At 45.3% G+C, this 16,868-nt stretch overlaps 6 protein-coding genes across 13 annotated transcripts in view; 3 read left to right on the top strand and 3 right to left on the bottom strand.

Annotated features, from left to right (window-relative positions):
• Positions 1-3,424, bottom strand: part of Svil (Supervillin) — a 121,572-nt gene extending 118,148 nt beyond the window's left edge. For 2 of the 3 annotated variants that reach the window (NM_001299988.1, NM_001202097.2), the window contains exon 1: positions 1,636-2,252. The gene's annotated coding sequence lies outside the window, so the exon portion shown is untranslated. Of the gene's footprint in view, positions 1-1,635; positions 2,253-3,147 lie in introns of those variants that run through there. The other variant, NM_001274398.2, reaches the window with a different exon arrangement.
• A 98-nt stretch (positions 3,425-3,522) lies between these two features.
• Positions 3,523-4,595, top strand: CG15877 (uncharacterized protein). Its single transcript, NM_139461.2, has 2 exons — positions 3,523-3,803; positions 3,859-4,595. The coding sequence occupies exons 1-2, from the start codon at positions 3,647-3,649 to the stop codon at positions 4,533-4,535; spliced, it is 834 nt and encodes a 277-aa protein (NP_647718.1). The 5' UTR covers positions 3,523-3,646; the 3' UTR covers positions 4,536-4,595.
• CG9004 (uncharacterized protein) lies at positions 4,591-7,351 on the bottom strand. Its single transcript, NM_139460.2, has 2 exons — positions 6,404-7,351; positions 4,591-6,350 (listed from the first exon to the last, which is right to left on the bottom strand). Exons 1-2 carry the CDS (start codon positions 7,281-7,283, stop codon positions 4,666-4,668), a joined length of 2,565 nt encoding a protein of 854 aa, NP_647717.1. The 5' UTR covers positions 7,284-7,351; the 3' UTR covers positions 4,591-4,665.
• A 23-nt stretch (positions 7,352-7,374) lies between these two features.
• mRpL23 (mitochondrial ribosomal protein L23) lies at positions 7,375-8,235 on the top strand. 4 transcript variants are annotated; one of them, NM_001274396.1, is made up of 3 exons: positions 7,375-7,394; positions 7,635-7,950; positions 8,012-8,235. In NM_001274396.1, exons 2-3 carry the CDS (start codon positions 7,657-7,659, stop codon positions 8,168-8,170), a joined length of 453 nt encoding a protein of 150 aa, NP_001261325.1. In that variant the 5' UTR covers positions 7,375-7,394; positions 7,635-7,656; the 3' UTR covers positions 8,171-8,235. The 4 variants fall into 4 exon arrangements, with proteins under 4 accessions (NP_001261325.1, NP_001261326.1, NP_001137873.1 ...); NM_001274397.1 differs by lacking the exon at positions 7,375-7,394 and adding an exon at positions 7,401-7,451; NM_001144401.2 differs by lacking the exon at positions 7,375-7,394 and adding an exon at positions 7,401-7,482.
• On the bottom strand, positions 8,203-8,880 carry CG8993 (uncharacterized protein). The gene is made up of 2 exons (NM_139459.3): positions 8,616-8,880; positions 8,203-8,553 (listed from the first exon to the last, which is right to left on the bottom strand). The coding sequence occupies exons 1-2, from the start codon at positions 8,795-8,797 to the stop codon at positions 8,307-8,309; spliced, it is 429 nt and encodes a 142-aa protein (NP_647716.1). The 5' UTR covers positions 8,798-8,880; the 3' UTR covers positions 8,203-8,306.
• A 259-nt stretch (positions 8,881-9,139) lies between these two features.
• On the top strand, positions 9,140-13,236 carry CG1317 (uncharacterized protein). Of its 3 annotated transcripts, none has more exons than NM_001299984.1 (3): positions 9,140-10,973; positions 11,031-12,449; positions 12,654-13,236. In NM_001299984.1, the coding sequence occupies exons 1-2, from the start codon at positions 9,417-9,419 to the stop codon at positions 12,438-12,440; spliced, it is 2,967 nt and encodes a 988-aa protein (NP_001286913.1). In that variant the 5' UTR covers positions 9,140-9,416; the 3' UTR covers positions 12,441-12,449; positions 12,654-13,236. The 3 variants fall into 3 exon arrangements, with proteins under 3 accessions (NP_001286913.1, NP_001163328.1, NP_647715.2); NM_001169857.2 differs by having other exon boundaries at positions 12,654-13,065; NM_139458.4 differs by having other exon boundaries at positions 11,031-13,065.
• The last annotated feature ends 3,632 nt before the right edge of the window (positions 13,237-16,868 follow it).

Below are 16,868 nucleotides of genomic sequence, written 5' to 3'. Positions count from 1 at the left end.
GGTCCAAGTGTCCACCACCAACAATCTGTCACAATTTATTTAAACACTTGCTCCCCCATGTCGTTACTCTGTCGGACGAAAAACAAATTGTATTTGTTTCGCTTTATTATATGTGGCGATTGTTTTTTTTTGGGATTTTCTCTGAAAACATTTCGGTGACGGAAGTGCGCGTGTCGGCGCGACGCCATTTAAGCCAAAAAATGAATATGGGCCTTATAATGTGTATTTAACGATTCGGAAAACAGGCGAAAAGGCAGGCGGTGCATTTCATATTTCAGTCGCGTTTCGAACGCGCAAATCTGCGACGCCCTCGAGTCGCCAAATCCTGACTTGCATTGTGAATCGGAACGCCGTTTAATTTCCCTATATAGAAATCGCAATATCGGCAAACAGTAGCACATTGTACATACATATATGTATGTAGATATCCACATATAGAGAACATATAAACCAGCCGGCCATCAACTAAACGGCCCATGGCCTGCATAAACAATTTGACGTCAATTCGAATGGAAAGAGAACAGAATAGAACAGAACAGAAGTATCTGACTTCGAAATCGAGCAAAATCAAAATAAACCATATTTACGCCTCACTCGGCTTCAGGAAATAAATCATAAAAGCTCATGGAAAGAAACCATTTCAAGCTAAATTATATACTGCAAAGAAAGCCGGCAATTTGTTTGCTCATAGTCTGGTCAGAGAATTTACGACCCAACTATCTGTGGCGCTTGAAATTGCACTCAACCCTTATGGAGAATGACTCAACCATTCGACAACCAACCACCGATGAGCCAAAGGGCGTCTTTTCGTTGGCCAACTTGCCAAGTTGCAATGGGCAACATTGAAAAATAAGTATGCAAAGAGCAAAATGCTTAGCCGCTGACCCTTAAAAAGCAATATTTGACATTTGTGCTCGAAATATACATTTAACGAGTGCCGCAAGGCAAAGTGAAAGTACAAAAGAGCATTTAAGGTGCAAGAAATCCATTATGTGCTCGAAATCCAGGGTATACTCTTCGATTCATTACTCATCAACATGGAAAATAGTTTATATATTAGTTTCTGATTTTTTCAGAACCTTAGAAATTCCACTATAGCCCAAACTTTCAGGAGAATTTATGTGGAGCATCGATTCATTCATATTAGACGAACGAATGAGTTTAGTTCGAATACATATATCTTATTTTTGGGGGGGCCTTAATTGCCGACGAACACTGATCCATTTTTAGAGGAAAACTATTGGAAAAACACACAGCAGCGTAGAACGGCAGAGGTGGAAAACGATTCAGGAGATGCGGCTGCCAAATAGATACAAGTTGCTAGCGCATACAGTAGATACAGATTTGAATCCGAATCAGAATCTGAATCATGATGGACGCACACAAGTGGACCTCGTCCACACCTCCTCGCCTCAGCTGATGTAATAGTCGTTTCGACGGATGTGCCGAAATGTTTATAAACAAATAAGGAAATTGCACAGCGAGAAAATGAGCGTACAGATCTAAGACGATTTTAAATTGGATCATATTAAGTTGTGTTCCTGAATTTTTAGACTATTATTAATATTATGATCTTTAGTCAGGGGGCGGAGGATGTATTAGATTCAAAAGAAATGGTGGTTGACTTGCACTTACACTTATAGCGCGTACTGTCGAGCATTTACAACATGCCGAGCTTTATCATTCCAGAACAGAAAGTTGGACGATATTTCCTGCGTTCCGTTTGGGGTTGGCCTTTCAGGTGGGTTTGTTTAGGCCGCTCACGTTGTCACAGAAACCGCAGTCAGCGGGGGTTAAGTTAAAAGTAGGGTCCGCGGGGCAGAGCCGCGGTGCCGAAGTATGTTAGAAAGTAAAACGCGCGCAAAACAAATGCCACTATATTGATTAGTGGAAAGGCACAGGGAAACACACGCGTGCAACCGGCGAAGTTAACCGGAGTCGTTAGCCTTATTCTTTTTTTTTCTATTTGTTGTGACAGCTCGCTGTCTGCACTTTTGTTGTTGTGACTGTGGGCAATCCAATTAGCCAGTAAAGATGCCGCCCCAACAATCAGATAGTGGCAAATAAGCCAAGATATTCACGATAAATATCTCGAAACGCTTGTACACCACCGAAAAATTACTGAAATATCTTTGGGATTGTTTCGATTCGGATCCGAAAGAGATTTGCTTAGAACTTGGGATAGAAACGCGTGGAAAGCCACCGAAGACCGCGACGGAAAAGCGGAAAACGCGAGGGAAAACGCGATGCGACCGGGAACACAACCAAAGCAGAACTGAATGGCCAGCGGAGGAATCCAATGGCCAACAAATTCTGAGGCGATCCCTGAGTGAGAGCTTTTCTCTCACTCGACATGGGCGGAAAACTGAGGAAAAGTCGGAAAATGCTATTTTAGCCCATGCCGGAAAACCACTCAAAGAGCCAAAGCATAATGAAGAAATTATGTGTGAACATTTCGACGTTGCAATTTGTTTACAATGATTTTTGTGTGGAAGGCGCGCCGGCGTTCAGCGGTTAAAAGGAAAATCCCAATTGGCGAGGAATTTTTGAAAGAAATATTTCCGGGATATATATTTTAGAAAAATTCGACATATGTGTTTTATAGAAAATTTTTAATTTCAACTATAACTTCTTCATGGATTCAGTTCTGCCCACCTAAAGATATTTTTTGTTCGACAAGCATTCATTAACAATTAATTTCTTTTGGAATGTATATTTGAAAACATGATAATCCGCCCTCGCAAATCAAAGTTAATGCGGTAAAACGTGTAATTGCTTAACTTATAACGGTAAGTTTTGATGGCGACTTACACCCACACTTGTACGTACCTTGAAAAATGCAGCCGGAACGCAGGACCTTGCGACCACTCCACCAAGCAAACAACAGCTGTTGCAGGACACCCGCCTTTGCTTTCATCAATATGTCGCCTTTCCTTGCTTTTAAATTTACATTTGGATATTTCCTCGTCGTTTTAAAACCGATAAACAGGAATTTTCATATTTATTTGCCGGTGACACACACATACGCGCACGCACTGCCGAAAACACAAACACACGCGCAAGTAAACAGTTGCATTTTGCCGGCTGGATTTGTTGTTGCCGCCGCGGATTGAAAATGGTATATGTACAAATTCGCAATAGACTTACCTGTAATATGGCTAATACCGCTCTATACCTTAATCAAAGCTTAGTTAACTACTTAATCACTCTTACATTAATTAATCACAACTATCACACCGGTTTTATTTACGCGCCTTTAGGACGACACGTATTTCGTTGATTTTGGCGCGATTTCGTTTAAAAAGAGACGGTGGGATGGCATAGGCGCTGCCCATACACACGCGAAATGCACTTTTTATGATTTATAGCTTGCTTATTTTGTTTTGATTATTTATTGTTAAACGAAAGCTAAGATTTGGCATTTGTTTGGCGCCGTTGCCAGATTGATTGTGGTTAGTCATATGGTGAGTCTGGTGCCAGACTGCGAAAGCAGCCCACTTTTCAGTGTTGGCTAACAGCGGTATTCAGGCCCAGCTTGGCAACGCCAGACAGAAACACATTTTGTTTGTAACTAAAGAAGTTTTTTAAATTTTCTTTTGAATAACCTTGGTGTACAAAGTTAATTTTTAAACGACACGCTTCTAAAATGGCCCGCACTGAACTGGAGAAAAAGGTCAAGCGCCAGGGCAAAAAACGCAAGCACGAGGTGACTAAGAACCCTGAGCATGCGGCCAGCGACGACGAGGTGGCCAACAAAAGTCTAATTCTAGCTCCACAGGTAGATCAACAGGAGGTTCCAACAGGTGTGTTTCAGCTCAAATCTATATCGGCTTTGTGTAACATGTCCAACATTTACAGATAAACCCGCCAAGAGGCGGCATAAAGAATCAGAAGTATCGGCCACTAAGAAACAAAGCAGGAAAAACCAAGCGGAGGAGCAGGTGGCCACCAGTGGAAGCGATGAAAGTCTTCCTCAGAAGCCTCAGAAGAGAAAACAAGTCCAGGATGCCAACGAAACCAAAAAGCTGAAACGCAGCAAAACGCAGGAAAATAACTCGGATGAAGACGACGATGTGGACTCCCAGCCCACAGCAGCGCAACTAAAAGAAGCAGCTCGTCCGGAGAACGCTTATGCAGTGGTTACAGTGCGCCAAAAGAAGAAACAGAAGCACCAGCAGCGCCTCGAGGCCCAAAAGAGTCAGAGCTCCAACAAAGATGCCAAAGTCAACAAGGAATATCTTCTAAAATGGAAGGAATCCCGCCAGGATTGGAAGTTCAACAAACTGCGACAGATTTCCATACAACAAACCGCCTTTGATGTGGAGAAACTGGATGACGAGCTGTGGCCAACTGCTCTGGAGTATTTGGCCAGTTCCCAGGGAGCAGCGCGCTCAAAGATCAGTCAGTTGGCCGAGGAGGTGATCCAGAAACTGGACAAGGAGGGCGAAAAGCTGGAGGACGAGGCGGAAAGGCGAAAGCTAATCGAGTCCACGCAGTACCGGCGGGCACGCGATCTCCTCCAAAGCTTCGACTAGTTTATTATGTTAGTTGTTAATTTTTGCCTTAGGAATAAATTACACATGCCTTCCTATTTTACAAAAACTTGTCCTTTATTTGTTTTATAGCATCCTCATTATGAATATTTTACAAATTTACAACTTATAACTACAGGTCCACATAGGCTAAAAGTTTGTCTATGTGATCAACGCGCTGCTGCAGAAGCTGTCGATCCTCGTCCTTCAGCTTAAGTTTGTCCAGCTGTTCCTCTTGCAAAAGAAAATGCTGCAGGAAGAGCCTTACGCTTTGCTTAAACTGCTGCAGTTTGGTGTTTTTGGCAACTCTTTCGAACGTCTGATAAATCTCGCGTTCATCGTTAGCCAAAAGCAGCCTGACCATCACTTCCTTCATAAAGTAAAAGCTGAGCTTGTCCAGCTGCATAAAGTCGACTACTTTGAGCACTGACAGCTGCAGACCAGCAGCTAGGATTACTTGCTGCAGAAAACTAGCCAGGTTGCGAATCTGCGGCTTGGAAAGCTTTTCGATATCATTGATTCTGTCCCAACTGGCAAACTGGAAAGCCAGTTGATACTTTCTGTTGAATTGACAGAACTTAAGTGCCAAATGAGCGTAATAGGGGTTAGCACGCTTCTCATTCAGAGCGCAATGGATGATCACGTAGGCCACCGCTCGCTGGTCCTTCAGAGACAAATGCAGAATCTTCTCAAAGGCGTCCACATAATCGGCGGCGCTCATGATGATGCAGAAGATATTCCTCCTTTCGGCTGTGTTCATCTGCTGCTTTCTGGCCAGCTCCAGTAGCTGATCCGCAAAACCTCCGTTGGCAGACTTCGATGAGTTCTTATCCTGCTTTTGCTTGGCGGATCCCATCTCATCCAGATTTCCCGTCCAGGCAGAGCCCACAATCCACCATTTGCCCACTTTATCAGCACGCAGGAGGTCCTCCAGGGTTATGTTCAGAGTCACCACGTAGCGATCATTCTTCAGCATGGCCTTCAAACGCTTTCGCAGATTCTCCGCCAACTCGGGATCATACTGCGGCAGCTTTTGCATATTGTTGTTTTTGACTGCATTTAGAATATCGACCATGAAACGCAGGCGTGGATTCTCTTTCAGTTCCAGTGGGGCACTAGCAATTTGCGATTGAACTTTTTGCATCATGGTCTTAAAGGCCAGTGGATCGTCCTTGCGCAGCCGGAAGCCAATGGACTGGAAGATCAGCAAAAGGCACTCCACGCTCTTCTCGCAAAGCTGATCTGACAATTTGCCTATGAGCTCCATCAGCAAATTCAGCTCGTAGATCTTGAAGAGGTACATGTAGCAGAGCACCAGTACTAGGTTATTCAGCTGCTTATCCTCCACCTCCAGGGTAGCGATGTTCTTGACATAACCATCGAATAACTCCACAAAAGTCTGCAGGAAATGCGCTCCAATCTCGCTGCCAACCTGGGCATGTAGGTAGGCCAGCAGCACCATGTGTTCCTGTACCATTCGCTCGTTGGTTCGCGTGTAGCCGAGAAGGGCTTCTTGAATTAACTTGGTTAGTGTTTCGTTCATGTTGTAGCGGGAGTTTTTCATGTACAGCTCCTCGATGCCGGCGGCAATCTTGTGCAGATTCGCTTCTGACAAACGATTGAGCAGACCCTTGCATTGCTTTAGAAGGCGAGCTAGTATCTCTGCCTGTTTTTCACTTGATCCCGCGCTGGCTGCCATCAAAGCTCGCTGATGTGGCGGTATGTACTTTTGACCGGCGGCTGAGGCCTCGAGCTCCACGGGATCAGGCAGGATGTTTCCCTCGGCGTCGCGTTTGCGTCCGTAGATGTCCTCTTTAACTGTAATTAATTCGTTAATTAAATGAAAAACTCTAAACGATGAATGTACTCACTCTTAGGTGCATTCTCTTCCTGCTCCGAATCCTCCTCGCTTTGTTCTTCCTCTCCAGTTAGGTCTTCATCATCATCTTCACCCTCAGAGCCACTGTCATCTTCTGAGAAGTTATCCATGGGCTCATCCCTGTCCTCCTTATCCTCTTCCTCATCGCTCCACATTCCCGCCTCCTCCTTTTCTTGCTGCTCCTTCAGCTTTTTCTTACGTTCCTGCTTCTCCTCCCACTTCCGCTTCTCCTCCTCGTCATCCAGGACAAAGTCAAGCAGGTAGTCCAGGCCATCATTGAACATCTTCCGCACCAAGCGGTTTTTGTCCTTGGATTTGTTGAGCTTCAGCTTCTTTTCCAGCTTGTTGATCTCGCGATCATCCTCCTCGTTCTCTATGCGAAGTTGCTTGATTCGCTGCTTCTTGGACTTGCTCTCCAGTTCCTTTTGCTGGCGCAGTTCCTTCCGCCTGACCGCCTCTTCATCCTGTCTTTGGATGGCGCCTCCTGTCGTTTTCTTGACCTTTTTTCCCAGAGGTTCATAGACTTCCATCTTTTCCCTTGCGGGCAGCAGAGCATCCACCTCCGCATCGCTGAAATCCGAATCTATGGACTCGTCATCGTCGCTGTCTATTTCACCGGACAAAAGTTGCTCCTTGGGTATTTCATCTGGATTTATTATTTTGGGCTTCTTGCTCCGTTTCTTCTTCTTGTTTTTGCCCAGCTGCGACTGCGCTGCCAACGCCTCTGCCGCCGCCGCCACGCGCTGTGTTCCGTTAGTTTTGCCGGCGAAATAAAGTCGTTTATTCTGTTTTTTGAACTCCGACTTCTGTTTTCTCTGCTCCTTGCGAGTCAAAGGTTTAGCTTTCGCCTCCTTTTTCTTTATTTTTGCCATTTTAAACGGCCTTTACCAGAGATTTCAGCCGGACCGAATTTAAAAATTGTTGTGGTTGACAATCAGCTGTTTAAAACAAGTGTTGGACAACCCACGTGCTTTTACACGGGTGTAGGTAACAGTTCTTTGAGAGGAATCTAGATTTAGTGATATTATTTTTTAAAAGTGGTAAAAGTGTGGAATATTTTATAGTTACAGCGTAATAACTTAAATTAATATATACGTTAAGTTTTAGTTAACAATCTTATGCGACCCCCTTGCTACGCCTGTGTCCGCCCGAAACCTTTGGCCTTTTTTAGTGCATTTCATAAACGCACAACAATTAATTTAATTTTTGTATTCTTGAATTAGAATCTTAGATCCTGGCTAGATCATGTCCACGAGGTGGTATCCCATCTATCAGCGCGGCAATCCGCAGCTTCGCGTTTTCCTTCCCAACTTCTGGATGAAGCTAATCCGACCCACGGAGGAACAGCCACCCAATGTGGTCACTTTTTCGGTGTCCATGGAAATGACCAAGTACGATGTGCGTAACTATCTGGAGAAGATCTACAAGCTGCCGGTGGTGGATGTGCGTACTCGGATTGCCATGGGCGAGACCAAGAAGGATCAGACCTACGGCTACATCACCAAAAAAGACGACGTGAAGCTGGCTTATGTAACATTGGTATGGCCCACTACAAGCCCCTGATTCAATGGATATTTCCAATGATATTTGTGTATTCCAGCCCAGGGAGGAGTCCTTTGTCTTCCCCGACTTCTTTTCCGAAAAGGCTGAGAAGCAGGCCAAGGAGGAAAAGTCGCTGGATGAATCGAAAGCCGGTTTCCGCAGATTTCTGGACAGGAACAAGAAGCGACCCGGCACGCCGGGCTGGTTTTCCATTTAGTTTTTAGTGTGTAATCGTAGTACTTTTCGTTTCAACGGGTAAATAAACATTTATTTCGAAAGTCCGAATTAACCTAAAGCTCAGCTTTATTTGCGAGGAGGTCAACCTCCACTTTTTTTTTGGGATTTCTCAATTATTACTTGGCCTGTTTGACGGCGGCGGCAACCCAGGCCCGGATTTTGTCCTCGTCCTGGAGTCCCACCATGCGCTGCACCTCCTTGCCGTTCTGCAGCACCACTAGCACGGGCACGGCGGCCACATCGTAGTCCAGAGCCAGTTCGCTGTGCTCATCTATGTCCACCTTGGCCAGCTTGATGGAACCGGCCTGTTCGCCCACAATACTCTCGATGCGCGGGGTTAGCAGCTTGCAGGGATTGCACCAGCTGGTGGATTACAATATAAACATTAATTTGCCATGTCCTCAAATTGAAAATATAAAAATTACGTTGCGAAGAAGTCCACAATCACGGGCTGCTGGCTGTTCTTTACTTTCTTGTCAAAGTCCTCGGCGCTCTGGACTTTGAAGATCTCCTGTCGCGGCGCAGAAACTGACAGCATGCGAATTTGCTGGCCGCTAGCCAGGCGACGCGTCGTCTGTCCCAGAATGTTAATAATCTGTCGCTGCATGGCTTATTTTCTACAATTTCTCAGTGCAAAAAGTTCAGCGATTGATTGCAAAATAATGACAAGAGAATCAGAACAACAACAATGAGTGTGGTGGGGTTGCCAGATGGATTGGTATTGCCTAATGATGTGTGCACACACTGTTTCATTAACTGTTACTTCCCGGTCATGATAATTTTGTTTTATATTATTTAAGTTAAAAACTTATATTTATTAACCATAACTATGTAATCTTTTTTAATTTTCAATTTATGATTAAAAAATGAATAACGATATTTCGTTCTCTCAATCTATCGAACTAGTTGGCATCTCCGTTGAGAAAATAATCAGCAATTTCATGGTGTGCACACATTGGCTCTCCTTTTTTTGAGAAGTAGTCTTGTTTTGTTTTGTCGTAATAATATCCCAACTTTTCGGTTAAAATTCAAGTGTTACAATCGCATTACGGTCCGTAATCATCGAAAGGTTAATTGGCGCACATAAAAGGCGGGTATAATCGTCTTAAAACCCCCGTACCCTCGGGTCAATTACGGAAATTGTCCAGCGAATTTCGCAAATGACCAGTGGAACTTTAGTAATTCAGTCAAACTGAAGACCCAGGATCCGGGAAAAAGTTATCAGTATGGACGACCTGTCGCAGGGCGACATTTGCCGCGTGTGCAGATGCGAGGCACAGCCGGATAGGCCTCTTTTCTACCCGTGCATCTGCACTGGATCGATCAAGTACATTCATCAGGACTGCCTGATGTTATGGATGCGCTACTCGCACAAGGAATACTGCGAGCTGTGCAGCTACAGCTTCAGCTTTCAGCCCATCTATGCTCCGGATATGCCGCGAGTCCTGCCGATAAAGGATGTCCTTGTGGGACTGATGTCCGCCGTTTTGGAGGGCGCTCGCTGCTGGCTTCATTACACCCTGGTCGGTTTGGCCTGGTTCGGAGTGGTGCCGCTGTCTGCCTACAGGACCTATCGGTACCTCTTCCGGGCGAGCTCCTTCGATATGATTCTCACGCTGCCCTTTGACATCTTCTCCGTTGAAAACCTGGCATCGGATGCCTTTCGGGGCTGTTTTGTGGTCACATGCACACTTTTGTCCTTCATAGGATTGGTCTGGCTGCGCGAGCAGATCCTGCATGGCGGCGGACCCGATTGGCTGGAGCGGGACGATGCCCCTCTACAGGCAGCGGCTGCTAATCCTGCGCCTGATCCCGCCGCCGAGGCAGCTCCACAGCCTCAGGACGACAACAACAATGCCGACGACAATGAAGCGCCGGCTCCAGCGGACAACGATGGGCAGGATGCCCAGGCCCAGGATGCCGCACCAGCGGCTGCAGCTCCCGTCGTGGACGCCGATGCCGATGAGCAGAATTGGAATCCCATGGAGTGGGATCGGGCTGCCGAGGAGCTTACCTGGGAACGCCTGCTCGGACTCGATGGCTCGCTAGTTTTTCTGGAGCACGTCTTCTGGATCATCTCACTGAACACCATGTTCATCTTCACCTTCGCCTTTTGTCCCTACTGCGTGGGCAACTTCATTCTGAGCTCCATGGATCTTTTGCAGCCCGAGAAACCACTGCTACACTTTCACGGCCTGATTACCACGCTATTTGGTTACTGCTGCATTGGATTGACCCTGGTGGTGCTGCACTTCTTCTCCAGAGTTTTCCGCCTGCGGAGAGTCTGCTGGTTCATTGGATTGTGCTATATTGTGGTCAAGGTGTCGCTGCTGTCGGTGTTGGAGATCGGAGTACTCCCGCTGATTTGCGGCTGGTGGCTGGACATTTGTTCGTTGCCCCTACTAGATGCCAGCCTCAAGGATCGTAAAGAGAGTTTTAAGGCTGCTCCGGGCACCTCACTTTTTGTCCACTGGATGTTTGGCATGGTATACGTTTACTACTTCGCTGCGTTTGTATCGTTGTTGCGCGAGGTGCTGCGACCGGGAGTGCTCTGGATATTCCGCAATGTCAACGATCCTGACTTCAGTCCCATCCAGGAAATGATCCATGTACCAATTGTGAGACACATCCGGCGGCTGGTCGCTTCGGCTATGATCTTTGGATTTGCAGTGCTCTTGATGCTCTGGCTGCCCATTAGAATTCTGCAGGTGGTTTGTCCGGACTTCTTGCCATATGCACTTAGTGGCGATTCAGCGGTTAACTTGCAATTGCTGCTCTTACAAGTAAGTTACCCGCAAACTTATTTGAATAACTTAAACAATCTAAACTCGCCATTCCAGATCGTTTTGCCGGGCTTCTTCGAGCAGACCCAAACACGCATCTGGCTAAAGGGCTTGCTGCGCATTTGGTGCACAGCGGTGGCCTGGTTGCTGGGCATACGAAGCTACCTGCTCCCAGCACCGGAGCCGGAACCGGAAATTCCCGCTGCTGGAGAAGAAGGCGTGGAGAATGCCGCTGGCGAAAATGAAAACCAGGAAGGTGAGGCAGCGGATGCGGCAGCCCAACCACCAGCACCACCTCCTCCACCGCCACCGCCAGTGGAACCGGCGCCGGCACCACGAAACCTTGCCGCCGCCCATCAGGCCATCATGCAACGGGATGCACCCGTGGGATTCCAGCCGTACGACAAGCCATCGCTGTTCGCTTTACGTTTGTGTGCCCTGTTGGCACTCATGTGTTTGTCCATCGTTTGTGCTGCCATGTTGACGCTCACGGTTCCAGTCTACATCGGTCGGCGGCTGATGTTGATCTGGTCCTCCCAGCCGGATGAGAAGGCAGCTGGAGCGGCAGCCGCAGAAGGAGCGGGCGAAGTGGTTGAAAATCTAGATCCAATCGATCCGGAAGGAGCCAGAAAGAACGAGCGACTACTGCGCTCGCATGAGCTGTACACCGCTGAGCTTGGTGGTTACCTGTGCTGGATTGTCTGCCGGGTAGTAGCTGCGGTGGTCACCCTGCTGCCACAAGGCCGCGCGGCTATTGTCGACAAGATAAAGCACTGGGTCCGAGTGGCATTGCAATATGCCCTGCCCGTTCTAACACTCCTGGGAATCTTCGTGCTGGTTCCGTTGCTGATTGGATTGCTGATCGAGTTGGCGGTGGTCATTCCCCTACGCGTTCCACTACGCAAGACACCAATCCACTTCCTATGGGAGGATTGGGCGCTGGGAGTGCTCTACTGCAAGATAGCCATCGCCTTGACGATGATGGGCCCAGATTGGCACTTGAAGCGTGCATTAGATCGAGCCTACATGGATGGATTGCGCGATTTCGACTTGAAGTTTGTGATGCGAGACTTGGCTGTGCCGGTCGTTACTACCATTGGTCTGGCCCTGGCCATACCCTATGTCATGGCACATATGATGTTTCCGATTTTCCTAGCGGACGCCTATGCTCAGCATGTCGTCGCACGGCTCGTGTATCCCGTAAGCTTCATTGTGGTGGGCAGCATATGCATCCTTTTGTTCCAGATCGATCAGCTGAAGAAGCTCTATCTGTCCATCAAGGTGGATAAGTACCTGGTGGGTCAGAGGCTGGTCAACTATGAGCACCGCAAGAAGCAGCAACAGCAGCAGGAGGAGGAGAAGGAGCAACAGCGGGCGGCCCGGGAATTAAGGGAGAACCAGGAGAGAGATCGGGAGCGAGAGCGGGAACAGTTGGTCCAGGAGCTCGAGTTGGCTGAACTTCTGTAACGAGATCAGGTGCGAAGCGTAGGTTTTTCAGTTTCTAATATGTGCGACAGGAGGAGGGGAATCAATAAATTATCAGCTCATGGAGGCTATTAGGTTCTCACGTTTAAAATTGTTAAACTCTTTGAAATATTTAAGTTTTTCTATTGATAATAATGATGGCAATCTTTTGTTTCTATCTTAAGAAATTAAAGCATGTCCAATTTCTATTTAAAGATTTTTATTTCAACCCGACAAGGAGAAGGACACCAGAATGTTGAAGCCGTTGAAGTATTCGTCGTGCTTTTTCGTCGTGGAGATGCTTCTGCTGCTAATATATATCCCCTGTTTAGTATCTATTGCTCTGCGTTACGCAAGGATTTGGATTTGGATTTCGTTATAGCTTAGTACCTTTGTTTTCCCAATCTTATTATCCTTTGCAATACGATTAATTTGTTAGCTGCAATTGTTGTTAAATCCTTACGCTGCACAGTTTATAGATCCTAAGTTGTATGATATTTTGACTTCCGCCACATCCTTACAAGCACTTACAGAACTAAACGATGGGCAGCGATTAAACCTTGTATTAGAGACGTATGCAGAAACTACATCTGAGAGTTGTCAACTTTAGGAACTTTAGAGAAACCCCAAAAAAAAAAAAAAACCAAATCCCATATGGTAAAAGTGGTGAAAAATGAATGGATAGTGGAATAGAAAAATGAACATTTTCGAGTTAGCTTTACGAACTGTAAAAATTACATATGTAACATTATAAATATAACTGATTTAAAATTAATTAATAAATTAAACTTTAAACTTCAAAAGGAGCATTCGAAATTGTTTATAGCTGATGGGGACACAATATTCCTGCAAACAAATTGATCCAGGCATCTGTTGTGCCACGTCGAAAAGTACAAGAAATATATACAGACAATTAATCAACGTCCAAACATATTAAATGAAGCACCATAATGTAAGTGGAGTCAATGGATGAGCGCTTCGCTCAAGTGAGCTAATCATTGAATTCCTTCTGTGTTGGCCATGAGCGAAGTGAGGGGCGATGTCAATCATACGCCCTGTGTGCCACCGGCAATTGACAGAAACGAGTCTCGCCCACGGCAAACGGAGCGTATGAGGGATGACCAGCTGGAGGGAGATCGACAGCAGGGAGATTTCAGGATGTACGCCCCGAATATTCCTTGTTAAAAAAAATGCTGAAAAGTTGTTCGCTTTCCCCCAGAAAGTTTCGACTGTTGCGAATTTGTTGTGCGACAAATAGAATAGAATAGAAAACAGAAATCGAAAACTTTTCAATGTTTGCAACTTAAATTGTTTTGTGGTTTGACATGGCCACGACGACCGCTCCATGCCGCACAGAAAGCCAAGTGGCTTATGTGCCGTGGCTATTAAAATGTATGGCAGGTTCTCATCCACCGCCATTGCCCATCCATGACTTGGCCAAATTAAACACTTAGCAAACTTGCAGATGGCCGAGTCGCAGAGATAAACAAATAATAAAGCGAAATCAAATAATTTGCATTATGTCAAAGTTGAAAGTTGCCGAAACATTTTCCCTGCCAGCGCGTGCTTAAGTAGAGGGCCCAGTCGAATGGGAATACGTCGTTTTAAAGTTGGCAAACTTTGGCGCGTGTTGGAGTGACCCACGACGGGATCGGGATAGTGGATACATCGCCCAGATTTCCTCCGCCTGCTGCCAGGAAGCGAAGGGTTTGCGTTGCGGTTCATTGAACCAGTCACTAGATGCGAGTCTGTAAAATGGAATAAATTCCTTTTGATTGACTTGAATGAATTCTTTCTTAAAGGTTTATAAACAAACCACTTTGTAATAAATAGTTAAATAAAATATTTTGAAATATCTGAAGCTGCTTGATTGGAGCCCAAAGGAAATAGTTCATTACGTTGAAATAGCTGCAAGTTGAAGTACTTTTAATTGGATTTCCAACTATGCGAGTGCCTTGCATCGTGGATGAGATGCAGCCAGCACATTCCCGTCGCACCTCCATAAATCAATAGTCATCTATGTCGTTGGGCCATTAATAAAATCGCACATAATTCGCAAACATTCTCCCGGCTGACATGGCATCAAAATGCAATGCAATTTTATGGCTCTATTAAGGTTGGGTATAAAAGTCCATATTACATTCGTTGTGTTTTGGGCCAGCAACTTGGTAAGCGTAAACGGATTTCCAGCTTTAAGCTGTTGCCACATTAATGCTCTTTTCCTTTTGAGGGGGACACAGAAATTCCGAAAGGACCACAGAAAATGCCACAAAATGCCAGCAGCCAGACAAATAAAGTTTTGAAAATGCCACTGGTTGGGAAACAAAACTCTCGCCACTCCAGTGGAAAACACACGCATATCACACAACAGCACTTGCCCAACTTGCTTTGCCTATCAATTTATTTAGAATTTCATTTGAATAATTAAACCGTCTCGCTTTCGGCCATCCATCATCCATCTGATTTTGACCATAGTGCAAGGAGGGGGGGGGAGGGAGTGTGATTTGATTACTTTTAATAATGTAAACAGTAAATGTCGAGTTGTGGCCAATTCGAAATGTGGCTGTGCTGCAAATTGCATTACTCATTTCCATTTTAGCCCATTTGGCCTTTAGTTCCCTTTGCTCCCTTTTGCTGGATTTAATTGCCGCAGAAACCTTTCAATTACCACTTATTAAGTGTTTCGGCTCTATTTGATTATAAAATAATGCAAAAAATTGCTTTGTACTTGCACTTCCGACTAGCTTTCATTCATTGCGATTATTTATTTATTATGACATTGCGCTAATTTATCCTAATTTGCGCTCGGATTTCCGCGGTTAATTTTTAATTACCACTGCCAAAGTCATCAAATTTATTTTCCTGCCTCCCCGCAGGGAAACATTAGGCAATATCACAAGTTGCAGAAGTTGAAAAAAAGAAGAACACATTCAGATGAAGATTTCAGCCACTCTTGTCAACAATGCCTAATGTCATTCGCTTTTTCATCTTGAACTCTGAGCCGAGTGTTGTTGTTGCTGAAAATTAACAACTTCATATGTCAGCCGTGATAACTTTGTGTCTCTTGAAGGGTGGAAAAGCATTCATGTATGTATGTAGATCTCAGGAGCGGCTTACGCGGCTTTATCATTTGTCGCGCATTACGGGGCGTATGCGTAATGTGGCAGGGCGAGGACTTAAAGTCGAGCTCATTTGCATGAATTGTTCCACAGTTTGTTATTGTTGTCACTGCCGCTTGAGGCTCTTATCAAGCATAACCAACACTTCATAAATTGTCTAAAATTAGCCATAAAACAAAGCAAACAACCCGTCCAAGTTGTTGTTGTTGTAGTTGCCACGGTTGCAGCAATCTCAAGAGTGTAGCAACCTGCCCCACCACCACCATCAGCAGCAGTAACCCACCCACCCACTTGACACCCGCTTTAAGCTCGTTATGCTTTATTATAGCCATCATATCCACCCGGAAACCCTCCAAATCCCCCAGACGTGGCAACTATGTATCCCTGGAATGGATATCGAAATCCAAATATGTCGGTTCTGGTTGCCACACTCTCCCATCGCTGAAGTGGCCTTTTGATTTCCGTTGCCATAATTTATTATTTCTGCCGGCGCAAATAAAATAATTTGGATAAAAGCATCGCCATGGGAAACGCGAGAGCGGTCAGTCCTTAAAAAAAAAAAACACAAAATAGTTAACCACCGCAGAACGAAAACAAAAACAGGAAAACAGGAAGTGGAGATGGTCACTAGGCGAATTCCCTTCTCAAGTAATCCAAATAATAGTTTATGTGGTTTTGCGTAAGATTGCATTTCTCCTAAATCTTATCCTTTGGCTTTAATCGTTATTTAAGCCTGCACAAATGTGGATTTTCAAGGACTCATTTTTAGCAATAAAAAGTAGATAAGTTTTATATTATTCAGGAAAATCGTAATTCTAATTTTTAACGACGTTTTTATTAGCAAGGAAACAATTTTTGAGTTGTAAAGGAGCCATAAACAGTGATCAAAAGTTTTTACATTTTGCATATCTTACTTCATCGTTAATATACCTCAATTTCAAGAAAGGGTATCTGGTTTACCGATAAAGGAAGGGGATTTGGGAAAGCTGAATACCCAGGCGTATTTATTTACTTTCTGGGCTCCTGCCAACCACAACAATAGACTGAAAAAAAGAAGAGCCCAACCCAAGTTCTAACGCCACCTTGAAGACACATAAAAAAGTACATCCGCATCGGACTTGCTGCGGGTTAAAGTTCGAGTTCGGGGTGTTCCTTTTTTTTATGGCCAGCAGCCGTTGGCAGCGTCTGATTGAGCGTGAAGTTGTAAAACTTAAGGAGTGCTAAGTGCCCGTGGTGCGAGTGCTGCTCCTCGCCGGGATTATGGCCCATAAAGCACGCATGTCGGCGCCAGGACTTGGCAGGGCCAAAAAAA

Source organism: Drosophila melanogaster, chromosome 3L (genome assembly GCF_000001215.4).
Source record: "Drosophila melanogaster chromosome 3L".
NCBI classification, from domain to species: domain Eukaryota; kingdom Metazoa; phylum Arthropoda; class Insecta; order Diptera; family Drosophilidae; genus Drosophila; species Drosophila melanogaster.
The sequence above is the reverse complement of the archived record's forward strand: the minus strand, read 5'-3'. Positions and strand labels throughout refer to the sequence as shown.

Excerpts from the sequence above, each read along its gene's own strand:
- CG15877 (NM_139461.2), top strand. The coding sequence starts at position 3,647 with ATGGCCCGCACTGAACTGGAGAAAAAGGTCAAGCGCCAGGGCAAAAAA. Across the intron at positions 3,804-3,858 it reads TCAACAGGAGGTTCCAACAG|ATAAACCCGCCAAGAGGCGG; the intron begins GTGTGTTTCAGC and ends CAACATTTACAG.
- CG8993 (NM_139459.3), bottom strand. The coding sequence starts at position 8,797 with ATGCAGCGACAGATTATTAACATTCTGGGACAGACGACGCGTCGCCTG. Across the intron at positions 8,554-8,615 it reads ATTGTGGACTTCTTCGCAAC|CTGGTGCAATCCCTGCAAGC; the intron begins GTAATTTTTATA and ends GTAATCCACCAG.
- CG1317 (NM_001299984.1), top strand. The coding sequence starts at position 9,417 with ATGGACGACCTGTCGCAGGGCGACATTTGCCGCGTGTGCAGATGCGAG. Across the intron at positions 10,974-11,030 it reads TGCAATTGCTGCTCTTACAA|ATCGTTTTGCCGGGCTTCTT; the intron begins GTAAGTTACCCG and ends TCGCCATTCCAG.
- mRpL23 (NM_001274396.1), top strand. The coding sequence starts at position 7,657 with ATGTCCACGAGGTGGTATCCCATCTATCAGCGCGGCAATCCGCAGCTT. Across the intron at positions 7,951-8,011 it reads AGCTGGCTTATGTAACATTG|CCCAGGGAGGAGTCCTTTGT; the intron begins GTATGGCCCACT and ends TGTGTATTCCAG.
- CG9004 (NM_139460.2), bottom strand. The coding sequence starts at position 7,283 with ATGGCAAAAATAAAGAAAAAGGAGGCGAAAGCTAAACCTTTGACTCGC. Across the intron at positions 6,351-6,403 it reads GGAAGAGAATGCACCTAAGA|TTAAAGAGGACATCTACGGA; the intron begins GTGAGTACATTC and ends AATTAATTACAG.